The 16948-nt window shown below is 38.9% G+C and overlaps 1 protein-coding gene across 10 annotated transcripts in view; it reads right to left on the bottom strand.

Moving 5' to 3' along the window:
* Positions 1-16948, bottom strand: part of ank2b (ankyrin 2b, neuronal) — a 97702-nt gene that overhangs the window by 7686 nt on the left and 73068 nt on the right. For 4 of the 10 annotated variants that reach the window (XM_054753916.1, XM_054753917.1, XM_054753913.1 and 1 more), the window contains 14 exons: positions 16103-16201; positions 15486-15640; positions 15208-15419; positions 14608-14818; positions 13726-13822; positions 13442-13667; positions 10885-11010; positions 10664-10786; positions 10128-10154; positions 10020-10041; positions 2135-5233; positions 992-1057; positions 789-914; positions 50-122 (listed from right to left, as the gene is read on the bottom strand). In XM_054753916.1, coding sequence (XP_054609891.1) covers positions 50-122; positions 789-914; positions 992-1057; positions 2135-5233; positions 10020-10041; positions 10128-10154; positions 10664-10786; positions 10885-11010; positions 13442-13667; positions 13726-13822; positions 14608-14818; positions 15208-15419; positions 15486-15640; positions 16103-16201 — 4662 coding nt within the window. The remainder of the gene's footprint in view (positions 1-49; positions 123-788; positions 915-991; positions 1058-2134; positions 5234-10019; positions 10042-10127; positions 10155-10663; positions 10787-10884; positions 11011-13441; positions 13668-13725; positions 13823-14607; positions 14819-15207; positions 15420-15485; positions 15641-16102; positions 16202-16948) is intronic. The other 6 variants (XM_054753918.1, XM_054753919.1, XM_054753920.1 and 3 more) reach the window with 6 other exon arrangements.

Genomic DNA, 16948 nt, shown 5'->3' with positions numbered 1-16948 from the left:
AAATCCAGGATTGCGTCACAACTGGTGTCGGCAGCGGAACTGCACCTACAATGTAGTGATTTGGATCCGTTGAACGATGTCCGTCCTGTTGATCTCAGTCAGTCTCTTGATAAGTGCTGTTTCTAGAACAAGTTCAAATTAAAAAAATATGACATTATTGCCATAGAATTACAACTTTATTCATGTAAGGTTCAAACTTTTTTTTTTTTGCAATATTCCAACATTATTTTGATTTGAAAAAATTACGTTATTGTCGTAAAACTCTGTTTATTGTAATATTATTCTTAACTCAACTTTTGTTGTAACATTTTTTTTTCCTGCTCCATCACAACAACCATCCATTTTCTATGCCCCTTCTCCTCATTAGTGTCATGGGGGTATGCTGGAGCCTATCCCAGCTGACTCCGGGCGACAGGCGGAGTACACCCTGAACTGGTCGCTTGGCTTAAAATGACGTTTTTTTTTCTCACACAACTATGACTTTACAACTATAACATTTATATTTTTTTCCTATAATATTCCAACTTTATTTTCATTTTATTCTTGTGAAATGCTTTCTTCACGAAAGTGTTACTTTGTTTGTAATGTTAATTTGACTTTATTCTCATCAAATTCTGACTTATGTTCCCCCTGCCCAATCACAACTTCATTTCTCGTAAAGTGTTGTAATTTTACAACTTTGCGCTCATAAAATATGACCTACAAAATTACAACTTTATTTTTGTGAGATTAAATAATTTAGTTAGTCATATTTCAAGACGTTTGTCTCATAATAGGTGTCATCATACCTGTGGCTCCTTCTTCCTCCATCCAATGACTCAAAAGAGCATAGCTTTGGTCTTGCAAGGAGTTGGGATTTTCGCTCCTTATTGAGTCGATTTTCTCCTGGCTGAATCCCAGTTCTCTCGCTAGCTCTATTTCAGGAACACATCAAACCAAATGGAAGTAATGGATGTCGCCGTATGCTACAAGATATAATGGTTTTATGTACCTGTCCAGCTGAAGCCCAGGTGGTCCGCTATCAACAATAATGTTTGCTTTGGACTCTCTGCTGCATCTGTTGGAAACATTACATAAGCTAGTTAGCATTTGCTAACAGTCAGAATAGGCGCACTCACGCTAGGCCGCTTTTATTGTAACCGTTGGTGCCGGTACCATTACTTCATGATATAAGGCTACGATACAAGGTTGAAAAACACTATATTTTGCTAAAAAAATAAGATAGTTGCGGAAAAAAAACAGGTTTTGCTTTGCTGTGGCAGAGTAGGTTGCTCACTGCTAGCGCATGTTACAAAAATCCCCCATTGAACTGTAAAATAAAAACAAGAGGAAAGATGCACAGAAAGGAGTGGGAGAAAGAAAAGATAATAATAACGGTCAAAATATATCGACTAAATTGGAAGGAAAATGGAGGACAAGTGGGCAAAGGCGTAACAACACAGAAGATAATGCAAATTAATTAAACTGTGGGGCCAAAATATGTTCAGGGCTTGTAACATTGGAAAAGAAATACTCTCAAAAACAGATAAAAGAAGACAAACAATTTTGACGGAACACTGAAAGGCATGAAAAAGGTCTTGGATGACTTCAAACGGGAGGTGAGCAACGAACTCGCTACATTCACCGTGGAGAAACATGTGCGCAGCGGAAGGCCAAACAAAGTGGAGATGTGAGTGGAAAGAGGTCCACAATCGGAGCTACAATCGTAACTACTGATTACATATGATTATTTGCTACTCTGCAACCCACAGTATATATTTCAGAATTGATTATACTGTATTTTAAAGAATGGAAATGACAGACAACGTAAGCTGGCCCCCCCACCCCCAAATGTTCACTGTTTATACTGTATTTTAAAGGTGGTTTTATTTTACTTTCTTTAGCAATCTGTTCTGGGATTTGTGTTGTAATTTTTTTTTGTGTGAAATTTGATTGAAAACAATAGGTGGCTCAGAAACACTACAGTTAGCTCAAAAGCACTATAATTTGTCACAAAAACAGTATTGGTGGCTCAATATATCATTGTATTTTACCTAAGCATGGTACAAAATGCCTTGAGCGAGTGCACCATTTAAAAAAATTAATCAAAGCACAGAAGCTAATGAAGAAAAAAGACGTCAAAAGGTCACAATACCTTGACTTTGAACGGGGTCCTCTTGATGCATTTTAATGGAAAAATCAACGAGACTGCTCTCTTCCTCTGAATTGTCATCATCGGCAGTGGCCTCCTGTTCTTTCTTGGCCTCAGCTAGCCTTTCCACGAGCTTTGCCGCCTCGTCGGTTATCTCGTCGAACAACTCGACGGACCTCTTCTGGCGTGGCTTGGAGGAGGAAGTCTGGCCACTTTTACCTTTGACTGGCAATCTGGATTGGAAGGGTTTGGGCTCTCCTTTACTAGTCGGTCTGGCGGAGACCCCCTCAGAGAGGTTCTTGGTCTTTGGTCCTCCTGTATTTTGTCCTGTTTCTGACTTTCTTCGCGTGGTCCGGTCTGGTGGTCGCTTGAGATTTTTGTCTTGCTCAACCCCTTTGAAAGACTTGGCCTTGATGGGGATTCGGGATTTTGAAGCAGGAGAGGATGCAGTCTTGGTTTTAGCTTTGACAGGAAGACAACTTGCTTCATTGGATTTGGGGGTCTCGATCACAGATTTAGATTCTTCCGGGGAGGAATCCGATGATTCCTGACCCTGCTCGGAGTATACCGATCTTGTAACGGTGGTGTCTGCTAACTCTACATTCATTATCATTTCATCAGTGGAATCTAAATTGGAGGATGTTGGATTCTCCAGAGACGTAGTGGGTTTGCTCGAAGCGGTGACTGCCATTTGAGGAATTTTCGACTTACAAGACACCATCTGATCCACCTCACATAAAAGCGGAAGAGCTTCTTCACATTTGTCAGCATTCTCCCCTATATTGACCTCCAATTTTAGATTGAGGCCAACTTCTGACTTGGCAGAAGCTTCGTTGTTTTCTACCGCTCGCTCACCGATCTGGAAAAAGGCAAAACCTCCGCTGCCATCTTCATCCTCTAAGCTTCTTTTGGTCATATCAATAGCGCCACTTCGGGTCATCTCAAAAAGCTTCCCCTCCTGGAAGAGAAATGGGTTGGGCTCGCTAGTTGGCGTGCTCTCCTCTGTTTGCGTTTTACCTGGCGTTGAGGCAGGACTTACTTGCTGGGAATGACTACTTTCTCCCCCCACCACCAGATTGAGTATTTTTTGTTCTTCTACTTTAAGACAAGCATCAAAAGCGGCGTCTTCATCCTTCGACCATGAGGCTGCTGTGTCTACCCTTGCGGTGACACCTTTGGATTCGGTTCTGGGATGTTCTGCCTCTTCTGTATCATCATAGATAGAGAACTCAGGTTTGAATAGGTCCCTAGCTTGACTAACCACGCCTCCCTTGACGTCATCTGTCACATTACTTTGAATAAGATTGTCTCCTTGGTTTTCTCTTGACTTTCGTAAGCTGTCCTCCTTTTGCTTGTCTGTTCTGTTTTGTGGACTATCTATTCTTGGTTCCGGTGCGGTTTTCAGACGGGATTTGGACTGGTTTAGGTCTGCTTGGGATTTCTCTTGCGCACCTGCTGAAAAAGAAGAGGGAGCTTTAATAAGTATGTCAGAAAGAGGAGGACTTAACCCTTCTGTGAGTCTTTTCGGCCCTAATTTACATTCTAGGTCTACGTCTAATGTATCGTCTTCTTCTGAGTCTTCTTCATGGATGATGGCTGCTGGTTTGAATTGAAAAGTCAGGCATGAACGGTCAGGAGGTTTGGAATGTAGCTCGTAACTTACCTCCTCGGAACTAGGGGTATCGGGGGAGAGCGGACTCTTACCGGAACTTTGCTCGCCACTGTCCTCATCAGCCTCGAGGTCTTGGAAAAGCCTATCATGCAAGGTATCTTTCATTTGCATAGGCTGGATTAGGGATTTACTCACGAAGGACGGATCAACAGGGCTAGTCTCTAAAGAGTCCTGAGGAGGGGATCCCTCGGTCGGGCTTGGTTCAATGGAATCTGGGGACTTACGGGAGGAGGAGTCCATAATGGGACTACCGTCAAGGGAATCCCTGTGGCTTATGGTCAAAGAGTCATCAGCTAATGGACTGAGAGGATCTGAGTCTTGTCTTAAAGGTAACTCCAAGGATCTAGAAGCTTCAGACGAAGCTAATGGCAACGCTAGGGGAATATTTAGTTGCTCTACGATGCCGGAAATGGTCTTTTTAGTCCTGGATGCGGACTCACCGAGGAGGGTTGATTCAGGAGACAGTTGGTCACTGGGTAATGCTGTTTTTTCTTGGTTTGAGGTTTGCTCAGTTTTGGGAGAAAGACACAGACTTTCAGGACTTGTGCCAGGAGTGGCCAGACCTTCGTGTTTGCAGCTGTCCTCAAAACTTAGGTGAGGCGTTCCGGAACTCTGCGAGTCAGCAACCTTGTCTGAATTGTCATCATCATCACCACTTTTCCCAAAGTCTCTAGTTTTGGGTTTTGAATCCAGAGATAGTTCTTGAGAGTCTTGGTTTTCATGTTTTCTGTTTCTGTTTTCCTCCGTTTTTGTTTTGGGCTTGTCCAACTCAGTCTTCGGGGTTCCATGGGCTTTCTGAAAGACTTGCATCAGCTCTTTAACTGAGACGGTCTCCTCTGCAGCATCAGGTGTTTTTGGAGGACCTGTTCTAAACTTGGGCGTTTCTTTGACTTTTGGAGAAGATGGCAAAGGTTTAACTCTGCTGCCGACACTTTTTCCTTTTTGCTCCGCCTCAACTTTTTTCTGCAAGGCTTTGACTTTGTCCTTTATGGACCCAATGGGGGTCTCTTCAATCAGTGGAGACTTGACTGGTCCCCGTAGAGGCTTTTGAACTTCGGTTGGAGTGGTTAATTTAGTGGATCCATCCTGGATGTTGCTCTGTTTTTTTGGCGTGTTGAGGAGGTGCTCTTTAAGATCACTAGGATCCACCTCGTCACACGTTCCACTCCGGAGTATTTGACTAACTTTCTCGAGGTCCTCTTTGACGTTCTCCAAATCCTTCTCTGTTATTTCTAACGGTTCCCCCCTCAGAACGTCACCCGTCCCCTCCTTCTCGGGACCGGACCCTTCATCCAAGGATTTCTCGGACGATGTCAAAATGGCCGTCATTTTCATCAAGTCCCGTTTCATCTCCGACACATCGGATAAGAGGTCTGGTTCTCGATTCGGCGTGGATCGCCGGATATCCGATGTCTCCGCCACAGTTTGGTCTTCCCGGGAGAACAAGTAAGGAGTAAAAATAATATAGAAAATTCAAATAAAAAGGAGAGATATTTGAGATTGTGGTCAGGGCAATTGTGATAATTGTGATTAAAAAAAAAAACAAAAAAACAAATAATCATTAAAAAATGAAAAAAAATAAAAGAAAGTAAAAGGTGAGGCAAATGTTTTTTTTTATTTGCAAAAACAAAACATGACTTTCTAAAAACTTTTAAAGTCTAAAAAAAAAAATTATCCTATTTTTGTTGGAAAAACACAACTTTTTTCTTGTACTTTAATCTTGTAATGACAACAAAAACATTCAGTTAGGTCTAGAAAATATATGAGTAAGATTTTTTTTGTTAGGATATACTACAGTACTCTCAACAAAAAACACTTTTGTTTTTGTTCCATTTTTCATGAGATGAACTCAAAGACCTAAACCTTTTTTTATGTACACAAAAGGCCGATCTCACTCAAACATTTTCACCAAATCTGTCTAAATCTCGATTAGTGAGCACTAATTTATCCCCTTCTCAGGTTATCAAGATGCTGATTAGACAGCATGATTATTGCATAGGTGTGCTCATGCACAGTAAATGGCCACTTCAAAATGTCTTTTTGGAGTGGCTTTTTATTTCATCATCAAAAAAAGTTCCCACATCTTTTTGGTGCCGAAACCCGGGAGGGAAGGAAAAGGGTATATCTTTAAAAACGACCAAAAGTGGACTTGCCGACAGCTGTAACAAGCAATGAAGGACCGCAACAATGGCAGAGCATCGACAGACGCGGAAACAGAAGCCACAGAGTTTTACAAGCCTCCACAACAAAGTTGTTCTGTGCCATTGAGGAGGAGACACACAACGGTGATGTAGGTTGTGAACGGCCGAGAGCGCTTCTCTACATGTTGGCGGAAAACAAAATGAATCTCGCTGAATCGGAAAAGGACATTGAAGTGGCTATGCCGATTGATGAGCTGGAGGCGGACGTGATCAAAACTGTGGATTATAAAACAACCTGAACCTCTGGAATGCTCGCGAGAGTGAGAGGCGGCAGGTGAGCAGAGCTCACAGTAGCTGAGTGACGTGAGCACACATTCAAGCAGATTGATGAACAGACCATCAGTAAAGTTACAAATATGACAGTGGCAAATATCCATGTGGCATGAAGCAGCAAGCACTACAAGTATAACAGGCTTGAAAATAACAGAAAACAACTATGATACTGCCATAGACATGCTTATGGAAAGATATGGAAAAGAAGACATGATTGTGAGTGTGCACATGTCGAAATTGCTTAAATTCACGCCAGTTAAAAAAATCTATTGACACTGATGCCGTAAGACAGCTTAATATTGAATTCCACATTAGAGGCTTGGAGTACCTAAGATTCGTTTCAAGCGCATATGGAGTATCGTTGTGCCCCATTTTGCTCCAGATCCTAGACGATCTTGTTCTTGGCTATACACGTGAAACCGGTTCAGGCCATAAAACCGAATGTAGTCATAGAAAAATATTTTTTTATACAAAGAAAAAGATCTTTATGAGTTCAACAAAATGGCAGCAAAAATAAAAGTGTTAAGTTTATTTGAGTTATTTCGTTTTATTTTAGCTTAGTTTCGGTTATATGCATGTTGAGTATTCAATTCTAGAATTCCCTCTGATTGATTTTCAACCCTGCCGTCGACTCATGAAAATGTCATGTGATCAAGATTGTACCATTCTGACTACATGGGGGCCATGTAGTACATGGCCATGGCTGCTTCTCAGCATACATTTTTTTTTTTTATAAAGAATGTCTTTGTTTATGTTATAAATTGCCTGTTTAATACCAAAACAGCTTAGTTTGTGTTAACAAAGAATTGAAAATGACGTGTGTTTATCAGAAGACCTATATTTACCACACATGAATAAAATCACCCGCGTCAGTGGCACAATCCAAAGGAGCTGAGGTGAGCACTAGCTTTGAACACTAGGAAGACGGACTTATTGGCTCAAAAAGACTACTAAAAAAATCATCCAAAGTGTATTTTAAAAAGGTTTAAGGATGACTCCAGAAAGTGAAGTGCAACTTGTGTCAGCAGCTCAGGCGACAACCACCAGCATCATTACATCATCATGACATCATCATTTAAAATAGGTAAGACTATTCCGCCAACTTCATTTTATACCCCAACAGTGAATTTTAATGCAAGAAATGAGTCTGCTAACTGAGAGTTTTGAAAAATTGTTGCTTTTCAAGCCATTTTCTATGTGAACTTTTCTGATGTGTGCTGACAGCGACTGAATAAATTCAAGTACAACAACTACCGTGTTTATTGGTTAATCTGAGTGTTTTAGCCTTTTTCTTTGAGGTGGAAAAAGTTGCAAAGAGGTCTATTTATTTTTTGTGATTTTGTAGTTCTGCTGTTAAAAAATGTGAAAGTCCTTAGTCAAAGGTAGCCCTGAAAATTTTTCGAGAACACAAACATTTTTAAAACCTGATTTCTTGTAATGTATTAAAAATATATAACTTTATCCTTAAAATATACAATGAAAAAGTGTTTGCCGCCCCCTGCATGTTTGTCACACTTAAATGTTTCAGATCATCCAACATTTAAATATAAGTAAATGACAACACAACTGAACAAAAAAATGCAGTTTTTAAATGAAACTTTTTATTATTAACGGAGAAAAAAAATCCAAACCCACATGGCCCTGTGTGAAAAGGTGACTGCCGTCCTGTTAAAATATAACCTAACTGAGATCAATTGAGATCTATCAGTTTGGAAAAGATTATACAGCCATTTCTAAAGCTTTGGGACTCCAGCAAACGACAGTGAGAGCCAATATCCACAAATGGCGAAAACATGGAACAGTGGTGAACCTTCCCAGGCGTGTCCAGGCAACCAAAATGACCCCAAGAACGCAGTAATGACTCATCCAAGAGGTCACAAAAGACCACACAGCAGCATCCAAAGAACGGCAGGCCTCACTTGCCTCAGTTAAGGTCAGTGTTCATGACTCCACCATAGGAAAGACACTGGGCAAAAACGACCTGCATTGAAGAGTTCCAAGACCAAAACCACTGCTGAACAAAAACAACATTAAGGCTTTTTAAAATTTTGCCAGAAAACATTCTGATGATCCCCAGGACCTTTGGGAAAATACTCTGTGGTTTGACGAGACAAAAGTTGAACTTTCTGTAAGGTGTGTGTCCCATTACATCTGCTGTAAAAGTAACACCGCATTTCAGAAAAAGAACACCATACCAACAGTAAAATATGGTGGTGGTAGTGTGATGGTCTGGGGCTGTTTTGCTGCTTCAGGACCTGGAAGACCTGCTGTGATAAATGGAACCATGAATTCTGCTGTCTACCAAAACATCCTGAAGGAGAATGTTTGGCCATCTGTTGGTGACCTCAAGCTGAAACCAACTTGGGTTCTGCAGCAGGACAATGATCCAAAACACACCAGCAAGTCCACCTCTGAATGGCTGAAGAAAAACAAAATGAAGACTTTGGAGTGGCCTAGTCAAAGTCCTGACCTGAATCCTATTGAGATGCTGTGGCATGACCTTAAAAAGGCGCTTCATGCTGGAAAACCCTCCAATGTGGTTGAATGACAACAATTCTGCAAAGATGAGTGGGACAAAATTCCTCCACAGTGCTTTAAGAGACTCATTGCAAGTTATCACAAACGCTTGATTGCAGTTGTTGCTGCTAAGGGTGGCCCAACCAGTTATTAGCTTTAGGGGGCAATCACTTTTTCACACAGGGACATGTAGGTTTGGGTGATTTTTCTCCCTTAACAATTAGAAGTTTAATTTCAAAACTGCATTTTGTGTTCAGTCGTGTTGTCATTGACTAATATTTACATTTGTTTGATGATCTGAAACATTTAAGTGTGACAAACATGCAGAAAAAAACAAAAAACAAATCAGAAAGGGGGCAAACACTTTTTCACACCACTCAACAACTTTCTTTTTTTTCTTAGGTCTCTTGTGAGATTTTGCCTCAAAGTTTAAAAAAAAAATACTACTTTAATATTGTAATATCTCAATTAACTATGACTTTATACACATAAGAAAAATGTATTTTTCTTATGAGTACTACTAAAACTTTTGAAAATAAACAAAATATCCAACTTTATTCAAATATAACTTTCACAAAAATATACTTTACAAGAAGACATAAGACTTATTAACAATGACTTTTTCCACATTGAAATTCAATGTGTACAAAACATTACTTTAATATTACCGTATCTTGAATTATGATTTTAATCCCGTTAGATTTACAGATGTTTCCTTTAAAAAAGTGTACTTTCTAAAATGTTGTTTCTCCTCTGTTTTTTCACCGAAATATATATTTTCAGTAACTTCATTTCCACTTCCCAGTGTCTTGGAAAAATACAACTTTATTCTCCTAAAAGTCTGACTTTCTTTTGTGACAAAAATGCTTTTCATTGTAAATTTAGCTTCGCAAATATACAATTATTTTCTCCAAAAATATGATTTTCTTGTTCAAATACATTTTCATTTAAAAAAGTACTGTGAAAAACAAGACTTTTTTTTCCCCCTGAAAATATGAAAAAAAGACATTCTCTGAAAAATACGCTTTTTCAAAATAAAATCAATAAAATATCAAACCTTTCTTTCTCCAGGATGAAACAGAACTTTTTCCTTGATAAATTAAGACGTTTTATTCTCCAAAATAAACAACGTGAAGACAGGAAGAAAAGAAAACTCATGCAGATGGGCTTGTAAAAGAATGTTCATAAAATAAAAATAATATTGAAAATAATAATAATGGCTTACATTTCTGTAGCGTTGTGTTGGCCTGGAAAAAAAAACAGGAAAAGGATCAGTAAGTAACATTTTAGATTTCGACTCCAGAAAGTTATGGTGTTGAGTGTGTATCTTTACCTCGTCGTCTTGATCAGAATCCGACTCCTTTTTTCATAGCAAGAAGCAGGAAGAAGAGCAAAGACAAAAAGTGCATTTTTTTCAGCAAATCCTGAAATTAAATATCAAAATTACGAGACATCAATAAGGCCACAAAATGTCAACAAAATGTCACTTTTATTTGACCTCATGGCATTCGTTTTGGAGGGTTTTTTTCTTTGTATTTATTTATTTCATGGCATTTTTATTTACTTCATAGCATTTTCTAAAATGTATTTTATAGTATTTTATATGATTTACTGGCAGTTTTATTTATTGAATATCATTTATTTTCATGACATTTTTATTGATTGAGCAGCATTTTTTATTTTTATTTCGAGCAACGGCTTTTATTAATTTTATGTTCCATTTACCTCATGGCAATTTTATTTATTGAATAGCATTTTGTACTTATTTCATGGCTTTTTTTTAAATTTTTTTTTTATTTTTTACTAATTTCTTAATAAGAGAAAATAAGCAAGAGTAGAAAAGTGGACATTTCTTTGCCGGTTCCTCACCTTGCAATACGATGGCAGCGTAATGTTGAGGTTGCATACGCCGTTTTGTCCGTGTGACCAATAAGTGCGAGGTTCCTTCATAAAACACAAGCGTCCACAAAGCTCCTGAGTGTTGTCTCGGATCTGCAAAAGCAAAACGCAAAAACCATCAGCAATGTCGCCAGCTAACGATGCATTAGCGGTTTACATCCGCGTTAGCATCAAGTGAAGACTTAGCTTACTTTGATGAACAGCGTTAGTTGGTTCTCCTTAAAGGCAAAAAATCTAAAGACGTGATGATGGCCGCTTTTGATGAGAGGAACCAGGTTTCCATAGCAGTCTGCATAAATGGGCTTTCCTTCTAGAACCTGTAGACAAAACAATACAGAAGAAGATATGTTAGAATCGAGAAAAAATACATCAACAAAAAAAAGTTGGATATTTTCGAGACAAAAACTCACACAGTTGTAGACCGTAAAGTTGCTGTAAAGATTCATGTTAACTCATTTGTTTCACTTTTACCCTGACGAATCTGATTTATTCTCTCAATTGTTTTTTTCTTGAAAATATCTGACTTGTGTCTCAAAAGTACACAGCTTTCGTCTCAAAAATACACATGCTTTTAGTTTGAAAAGAATGGGCCCGTTCACATGGAGAAATACTGACCTTTTTTCCAAGATGTAATAAATATAACTTAATTGTTCCAAACATACAACCTTTTAGCTTGAAAAATAGGAGATTTCCCCAGAAACACAACTTTTTAACCAAAATATAATATAATAAATGCAAGCTTATTCTCAAAAATATACTACTTTTTAGCTTGAATTAAAATATCCCTTGAATGTTTTTTTTTCTCACAAAACACACTTATATAAAATATTTTTATGATGTCCTGTTTTCCCTCTAAAATATACTGCTTTTCCTCAAAATATTAAAATTTTGGCCAAAAAATATACACAATTTAAAAAAAATATATATATAATTTTTTGGTTGAATATATCCGACTCAGAAAACTTGCTTTTTTCCCTCAGAAGTACACACGTTTTTTTCCCTCAAAAATATGCTTGATTTTAGCTTGGAAAGCATAGAAAAAAAATAATTGAGCTTTTTTCTGAAATATAATAAATATGACTTTATTCTCAAAAATATACAACTTTTTAGTTTGAAAAACAGGATATGTCCCTAGTAAAAACATTTTTTCCACCAAACTATAATAAATATAACTTTATTCTCAAAAATATACAACTTTTTAGCTTGAAAAACAGGATATGTCCACAGTAAAAGCATTTTTTCCACCAAACTATAATAAATATAACTTTATTCTCAAAAATATACAACTTTTTAGCTTGAAAAACAGGATATGTCCACAGTAAAAACATTTTTTCCACCAAACTATAATAAATATAACTTTATTCTCAAAAATATACAACTTTTTAGCTTGAAAAACAGGATATGTCCACAGTAAAAACATTTTTTTCCGCCAAAATATAATAAATATAACTTTATTCTCAGAAATATACAACTTTTTAGCTTGAAAAACAGGATATGTCCACAGTAAAAACATTTTTTCCACCAAAATATAATAAATATAACTTTATTCTCAAAAATATAAAACTTTTTAGCTTGAAAAACAGGATATGTCCACAGTAAAAACATGTTTTTCCACTAAAATATAATAAATATAACTTTATTCTCAAAAATATACAACTTTTTAGCTTGAAAAACAGGATATGTCCCTAGTAAAAACATTTTTTCCACCAAAATATAATAAATATAACTTTATTCTCAAAAATATACAACTTTTTAGCTTGAAAAACAGGATATGTCCACAGTAAAAACATTTTTTCCACCAAAATATAATAAATATAACTTTATTCTCAAAAATATACAACTTTTTAGTTGTATATAAAATGATTTTTTCAGACAATTTTCTGCCATGAAGCCTTCACTGATATGAAGTAATAAATCATGCTGCCTTGTGCTTGAATACGGCCTCTTATTGGTTAAAAAATACGACTATTGAAGCAAATTGTACGTATTTTTTGCTTAAATTAAGCATTGACAAGCATAAAAATGGCTAAATGAAGTAAAACACGAATAGAAGGCATTCAGAAGACGCATTCAAAGGCACTAATCCTTCATAAAAATCCCTAATAAAAATAAACGGCTACTTTTGCGGCCGTAACCCACGCCAAGCAAAAACTCAACTCTGGACGCCTGACTTCCTGTCTGCCCGCCACTCCGCTGCCCTAGGGAACACATTTCTAGCAACACACCCGAGTGCAAATCTTATATATGTCTGAAATGTCTTATTTACTCTTGTTATGTCTACGACATTGGTAATAGGAGTGTGAAGGGGTGTTAGTTCACATCTAGAGAGCTCTAATAATGTTAAAAGCTGTATTTAGAAGGTCGGAAACAAGTTTTCTGTTTTCTGCTGAACCTATTTAGCCAAAATTCGCTAATCACAGTCGGGCATTTCTCGAACAAATCTGACTTATTTCTTGGAAAAAGCTGGTGTTTTCTGGAATATATACATTTTTATTGAAAATATGACTTAAAAAACGTCCCTCTGACTGTTTTTCTCCAAAATATACAACTTTATATACTTTTTTCTCATGACATCCTTATTCCCCTCTAAAATGTAACACTTTGTTCTCAAAAATATTAAAGTTTTTGGCCTAAAATAAATACAACTATTTTTAAAATAAAAAAAAATCAACTTTAGAATTGGACAGTTCCCTTACGGGGAAAAAAAAAGACTTTTTTCCTCGAAAATATAAACATTTTTCTCCTCACCTCGACATCGCGACTGCGGGCCACCTGGGTGAAGTTCTGCTGCTCCAGCGTCTTGTCCACTTTGTCGTCCGTCATGCAGAAGCAGCGCAGGCGAGCTTCGATGGGGTCGTGCATTTTGGCGAAGACCAGGAACTTGGCCATGTAAGGCACGCAGATGATCTCGCGGTACACTTGCGACGAGAAACTTACCGACTCCTGCGCTTGTCGACAATCAATGAGCCAGAACCTGTGGGATGAGCGATGTCAGGTGTGTCTTAAAATACCTGATTGAGGAGTCATGTTACCTGGCAGAGACATTGGTGGTGAAGGACACGCGGTCGTTGACAAACGTTAGCGGGGTGGTTCCAGTGATATCTTCCCACTGGGCTGGCGTTGTTCCGCCTAAAAGAAAAAGATCCAATAGCATAAAACTGCATGGAGTTGCTATCTGTACAGCTAGCGGAACTGTTTGCTATCAGTAGCCAGCTGTACTGTTAGCTATCTGTAGCAAGCTATACATTTAGCTAACAATAGTATTAGCTACCAGTAGCTAGCTGTTTTGTTAGCCGTATATAGCTAGCTTCACAATTAGCTATATGTAGCTAATTGTACTGTTAGCTATCGGTAGCCAGCTGTACTGATATGCTGCATTCCATTTGTACTCGGAAATCAGAATTTCTGAGTTCCTAGTCAGAAGTTTCAACTGGAATGCCCCCCGAAGTCAGATTTCCAACTCCGAAAGTCGGCAAATCCTACCCCTAAATTGGCTTTCAAAGACGTAGAAGTTCTTGTAACAATCTGTACATTGCACTTGTGACTTTGTGGCACTAAACCAGCCGTATTCATAGTATCGTTGGACGTATAGTTATGGTAATGTCTCTGTATTGTAGATGACCTTTTTCATGTGGTATATGCTAACTACAACGCAGGCCGTGCTAACAAAGGCTAGCCTGATTGAACCTGATTGTGACCTCTTTATTTAAGTCCAAGAATAGATTTTGTGGACGTGGCCATTGTGTTTTCCCACTTTGTAACTGGAACGCCGCTACGTCGGCTGTGATGTCATTCCCAGCTCCGACTTCCGAGGCAAATGGAATGCAGCATTAGCTAATATTACTATTAGCCATCTGTAGTGTTAGCTATCAGTAGCTAGCTGTACTGTTAGCTAGCTGTAGCTGTACTAATACCTGTGATGCTACATAACAGTCGTAAGGTTGGCACGTCTCGTCCCAAACTGTGCTGGAGACCTGCCGGGTCGGCGTATCCTTTGGGGACCGGCATAGTCACCGTAATGGGTTTGTGGAACTTCCGCCGGCGAGGTTCCAGAGTGACAATGGGGCTGAAGCTGGACTTGTGCCCGAGAGTCCTCTGGACGATGTCCACGCTGACAGGCTGGGCCTTTTTGCACACAAAAACATAACATTACTATCAAATATCACTTTTTTTTTTCTTTCTACTTGAAAACAGGCATTTTAGCGCAAAACAGAATCTTTTTTCTCTGGAATATCAGACTGTACAGAAAATACAAAAACAAATATAATGAAAAATAAAATATAAAAGTCTTGGAAGAAAAAATGTCTAAAATATCACTTTTTCTTTTATAGAGAAAATATCATATAACACACAAAATATATGAACATTTTTTTAATGAATTTTTCCCAAAAAGTTTCAGACTTTTGTTCCTCACAAAATACATGACTTTTTTCTAAACAACATACATTATTTGGGGGGAAAAAAATATTCGGCATGGATTCTTTTTCCTCACCAAATACAAAAAAAACCCTTACCTGGAGGCCGACCCGGATCCTTTTGGTTAGGGCTCCCTCAGGAAAAACCGCTTGCACTTGGGGCACCACGGTACTGCCGAGGACGCCTCCTTCTGGGCCGATGAGAATGCTGTCTTGCCGGACGCGCGACACCACGGCGAAGTACTGCGGGAGATCTCTGGTGATGATGCGGCAAATACGCTTCTTCTGGAGCTCCTCCTGAGAGTCCAGCTCTGCGGGGACACCGGTTTCAGGACCACATGGTCTCCGACGTTGAGGAAAGACAGATTTGGACTGACCTTCATCCATGCTGTTCAGGATCTGGTTGAGTTCTTCCTGGGTGTGCTCACAGTGGTGCTCCTTCCAGCTGTCCCCCGTCTCGCTCCTCAAGACGACAAGTTCTCGTTCGCCCCCTCGCAGGGAAGCAAAGTGCGGCACCTCCACGATTACGGGACTGGAATAGCAGGAGACACTTATTCGTTACCAAATATGAAGATGATATGTTTGTCCCGTTAGCCATCCCATCTGGCACAAAGTCCGAAATATAAATCCCAAATGAAAAATGCTCTGCAGGACTACAATGTATCCCCAGCGGTGGAAAATGTTGTAGATGTTGTGTATTCTTGATAATAAAGGCGGTTATTTTCGGTACTTTCTTCCCCTTTCATAATATACCACTTTTTTCTGCAAAATTTGGACTTTTTTTTTGTGAATTTTACCTGTACTCTAAAATAAACGTGAACAACCTTTTTTTCTGACTTTTTCTGTGGAAAAAAAATAATCGGACTTTTTGCAGACGGACTTTTGTCTTGCAAAATGCACTTTTTTTCGTGGAAATACTTTAAATATGCTTTTTAAATTTTTTTTAATCAACTAAATGTCGCAAACAAAACAGAAAACGTACAATGCCACCTACCCGAGGAAATTTGTCCCCGGCGGACCGAGTTGAAGGATTCTGCTGACTAAACTTTCACCCTCATTGAGAGGCGGGGGGGCACTGGGGAGGTGGAGCTTCCTGTGTGAACGACAAGAGAAAGAGACAGGCACCATAGCCAACATTAGCAGACTTTACACTTGCACGCGTTTTGCCGCCGCATTGTCCCGCAATTTGCCGTGGCTCCACTCCGAGGTCCTCCCGGATGCCAGAGCTTCTCACCACACTGCGGAGGAGGAAACCCATTTCGGCCATCTTGTTTTTCCAGTAATAAAGAAGCTTTGTTATTTAATGAAAGGTACAAAGCTGCAATGTAAGAACAAGGTGGAGCAAAACTTCACATCGGGAGATCTCAGCTTAGCAGGGCCTGAAAAACATGGCTGCTGTTAACATCGCTGCCACCTGCCAAAACACCAGCAGCGGCCGCACCATCCCGACCCAATGACCTTAACGACATGCAAATCAATGGAGCCCAGCAACCTACATGAGTTTGTGGACTGTTGTGACAACTCATGTCTGGAGCTGAACGTCAGCAAAACCAAAGACACCAGAGACCACACGGCCGAAGGAAGCTAAGCTCCTTCGGAGTAAGCCAGAACTTCCTCAGGGCGTTCTGTTCCTCAGAAAAAGTGTTTGCCCGCTTCCTGATTTCTTATTTTTTTGCATGTTTGTGACACTTAAATGTTTCAGATCATCAAACAAATTTAAATGTTAGTCAATGACAACACCACTGAACACAAAATGCAGTTTTTAAATGAAACTTTTTTATTGTTAAGGGAGAGAAAAAATCCAAAGCGACATGGCCCTGTGTGAAAAATGTGGTCTGAT

Source organism: Dunckerocampus dactyliophorus, chromosome 15 (genome assembly GCF_027744805.1).
Source record: "Dunckerocampus dactyliophorus isolate RoL2022-P2 chromosome 15, RoL_Ddac_1.1, whole genome shotgun sequence".
Taxonomy (NCBI): domain Eukaryota; kingdom Metazoa; phylum Chordata; class Actinopteri; order Syngnathiformes; family Syngnathidae; genus Dunckerocampus; species Dunckerocampus dactyliophorus.
This window is presented reverse-complemented; position numbering and strand designations above follow the sequence as displayed.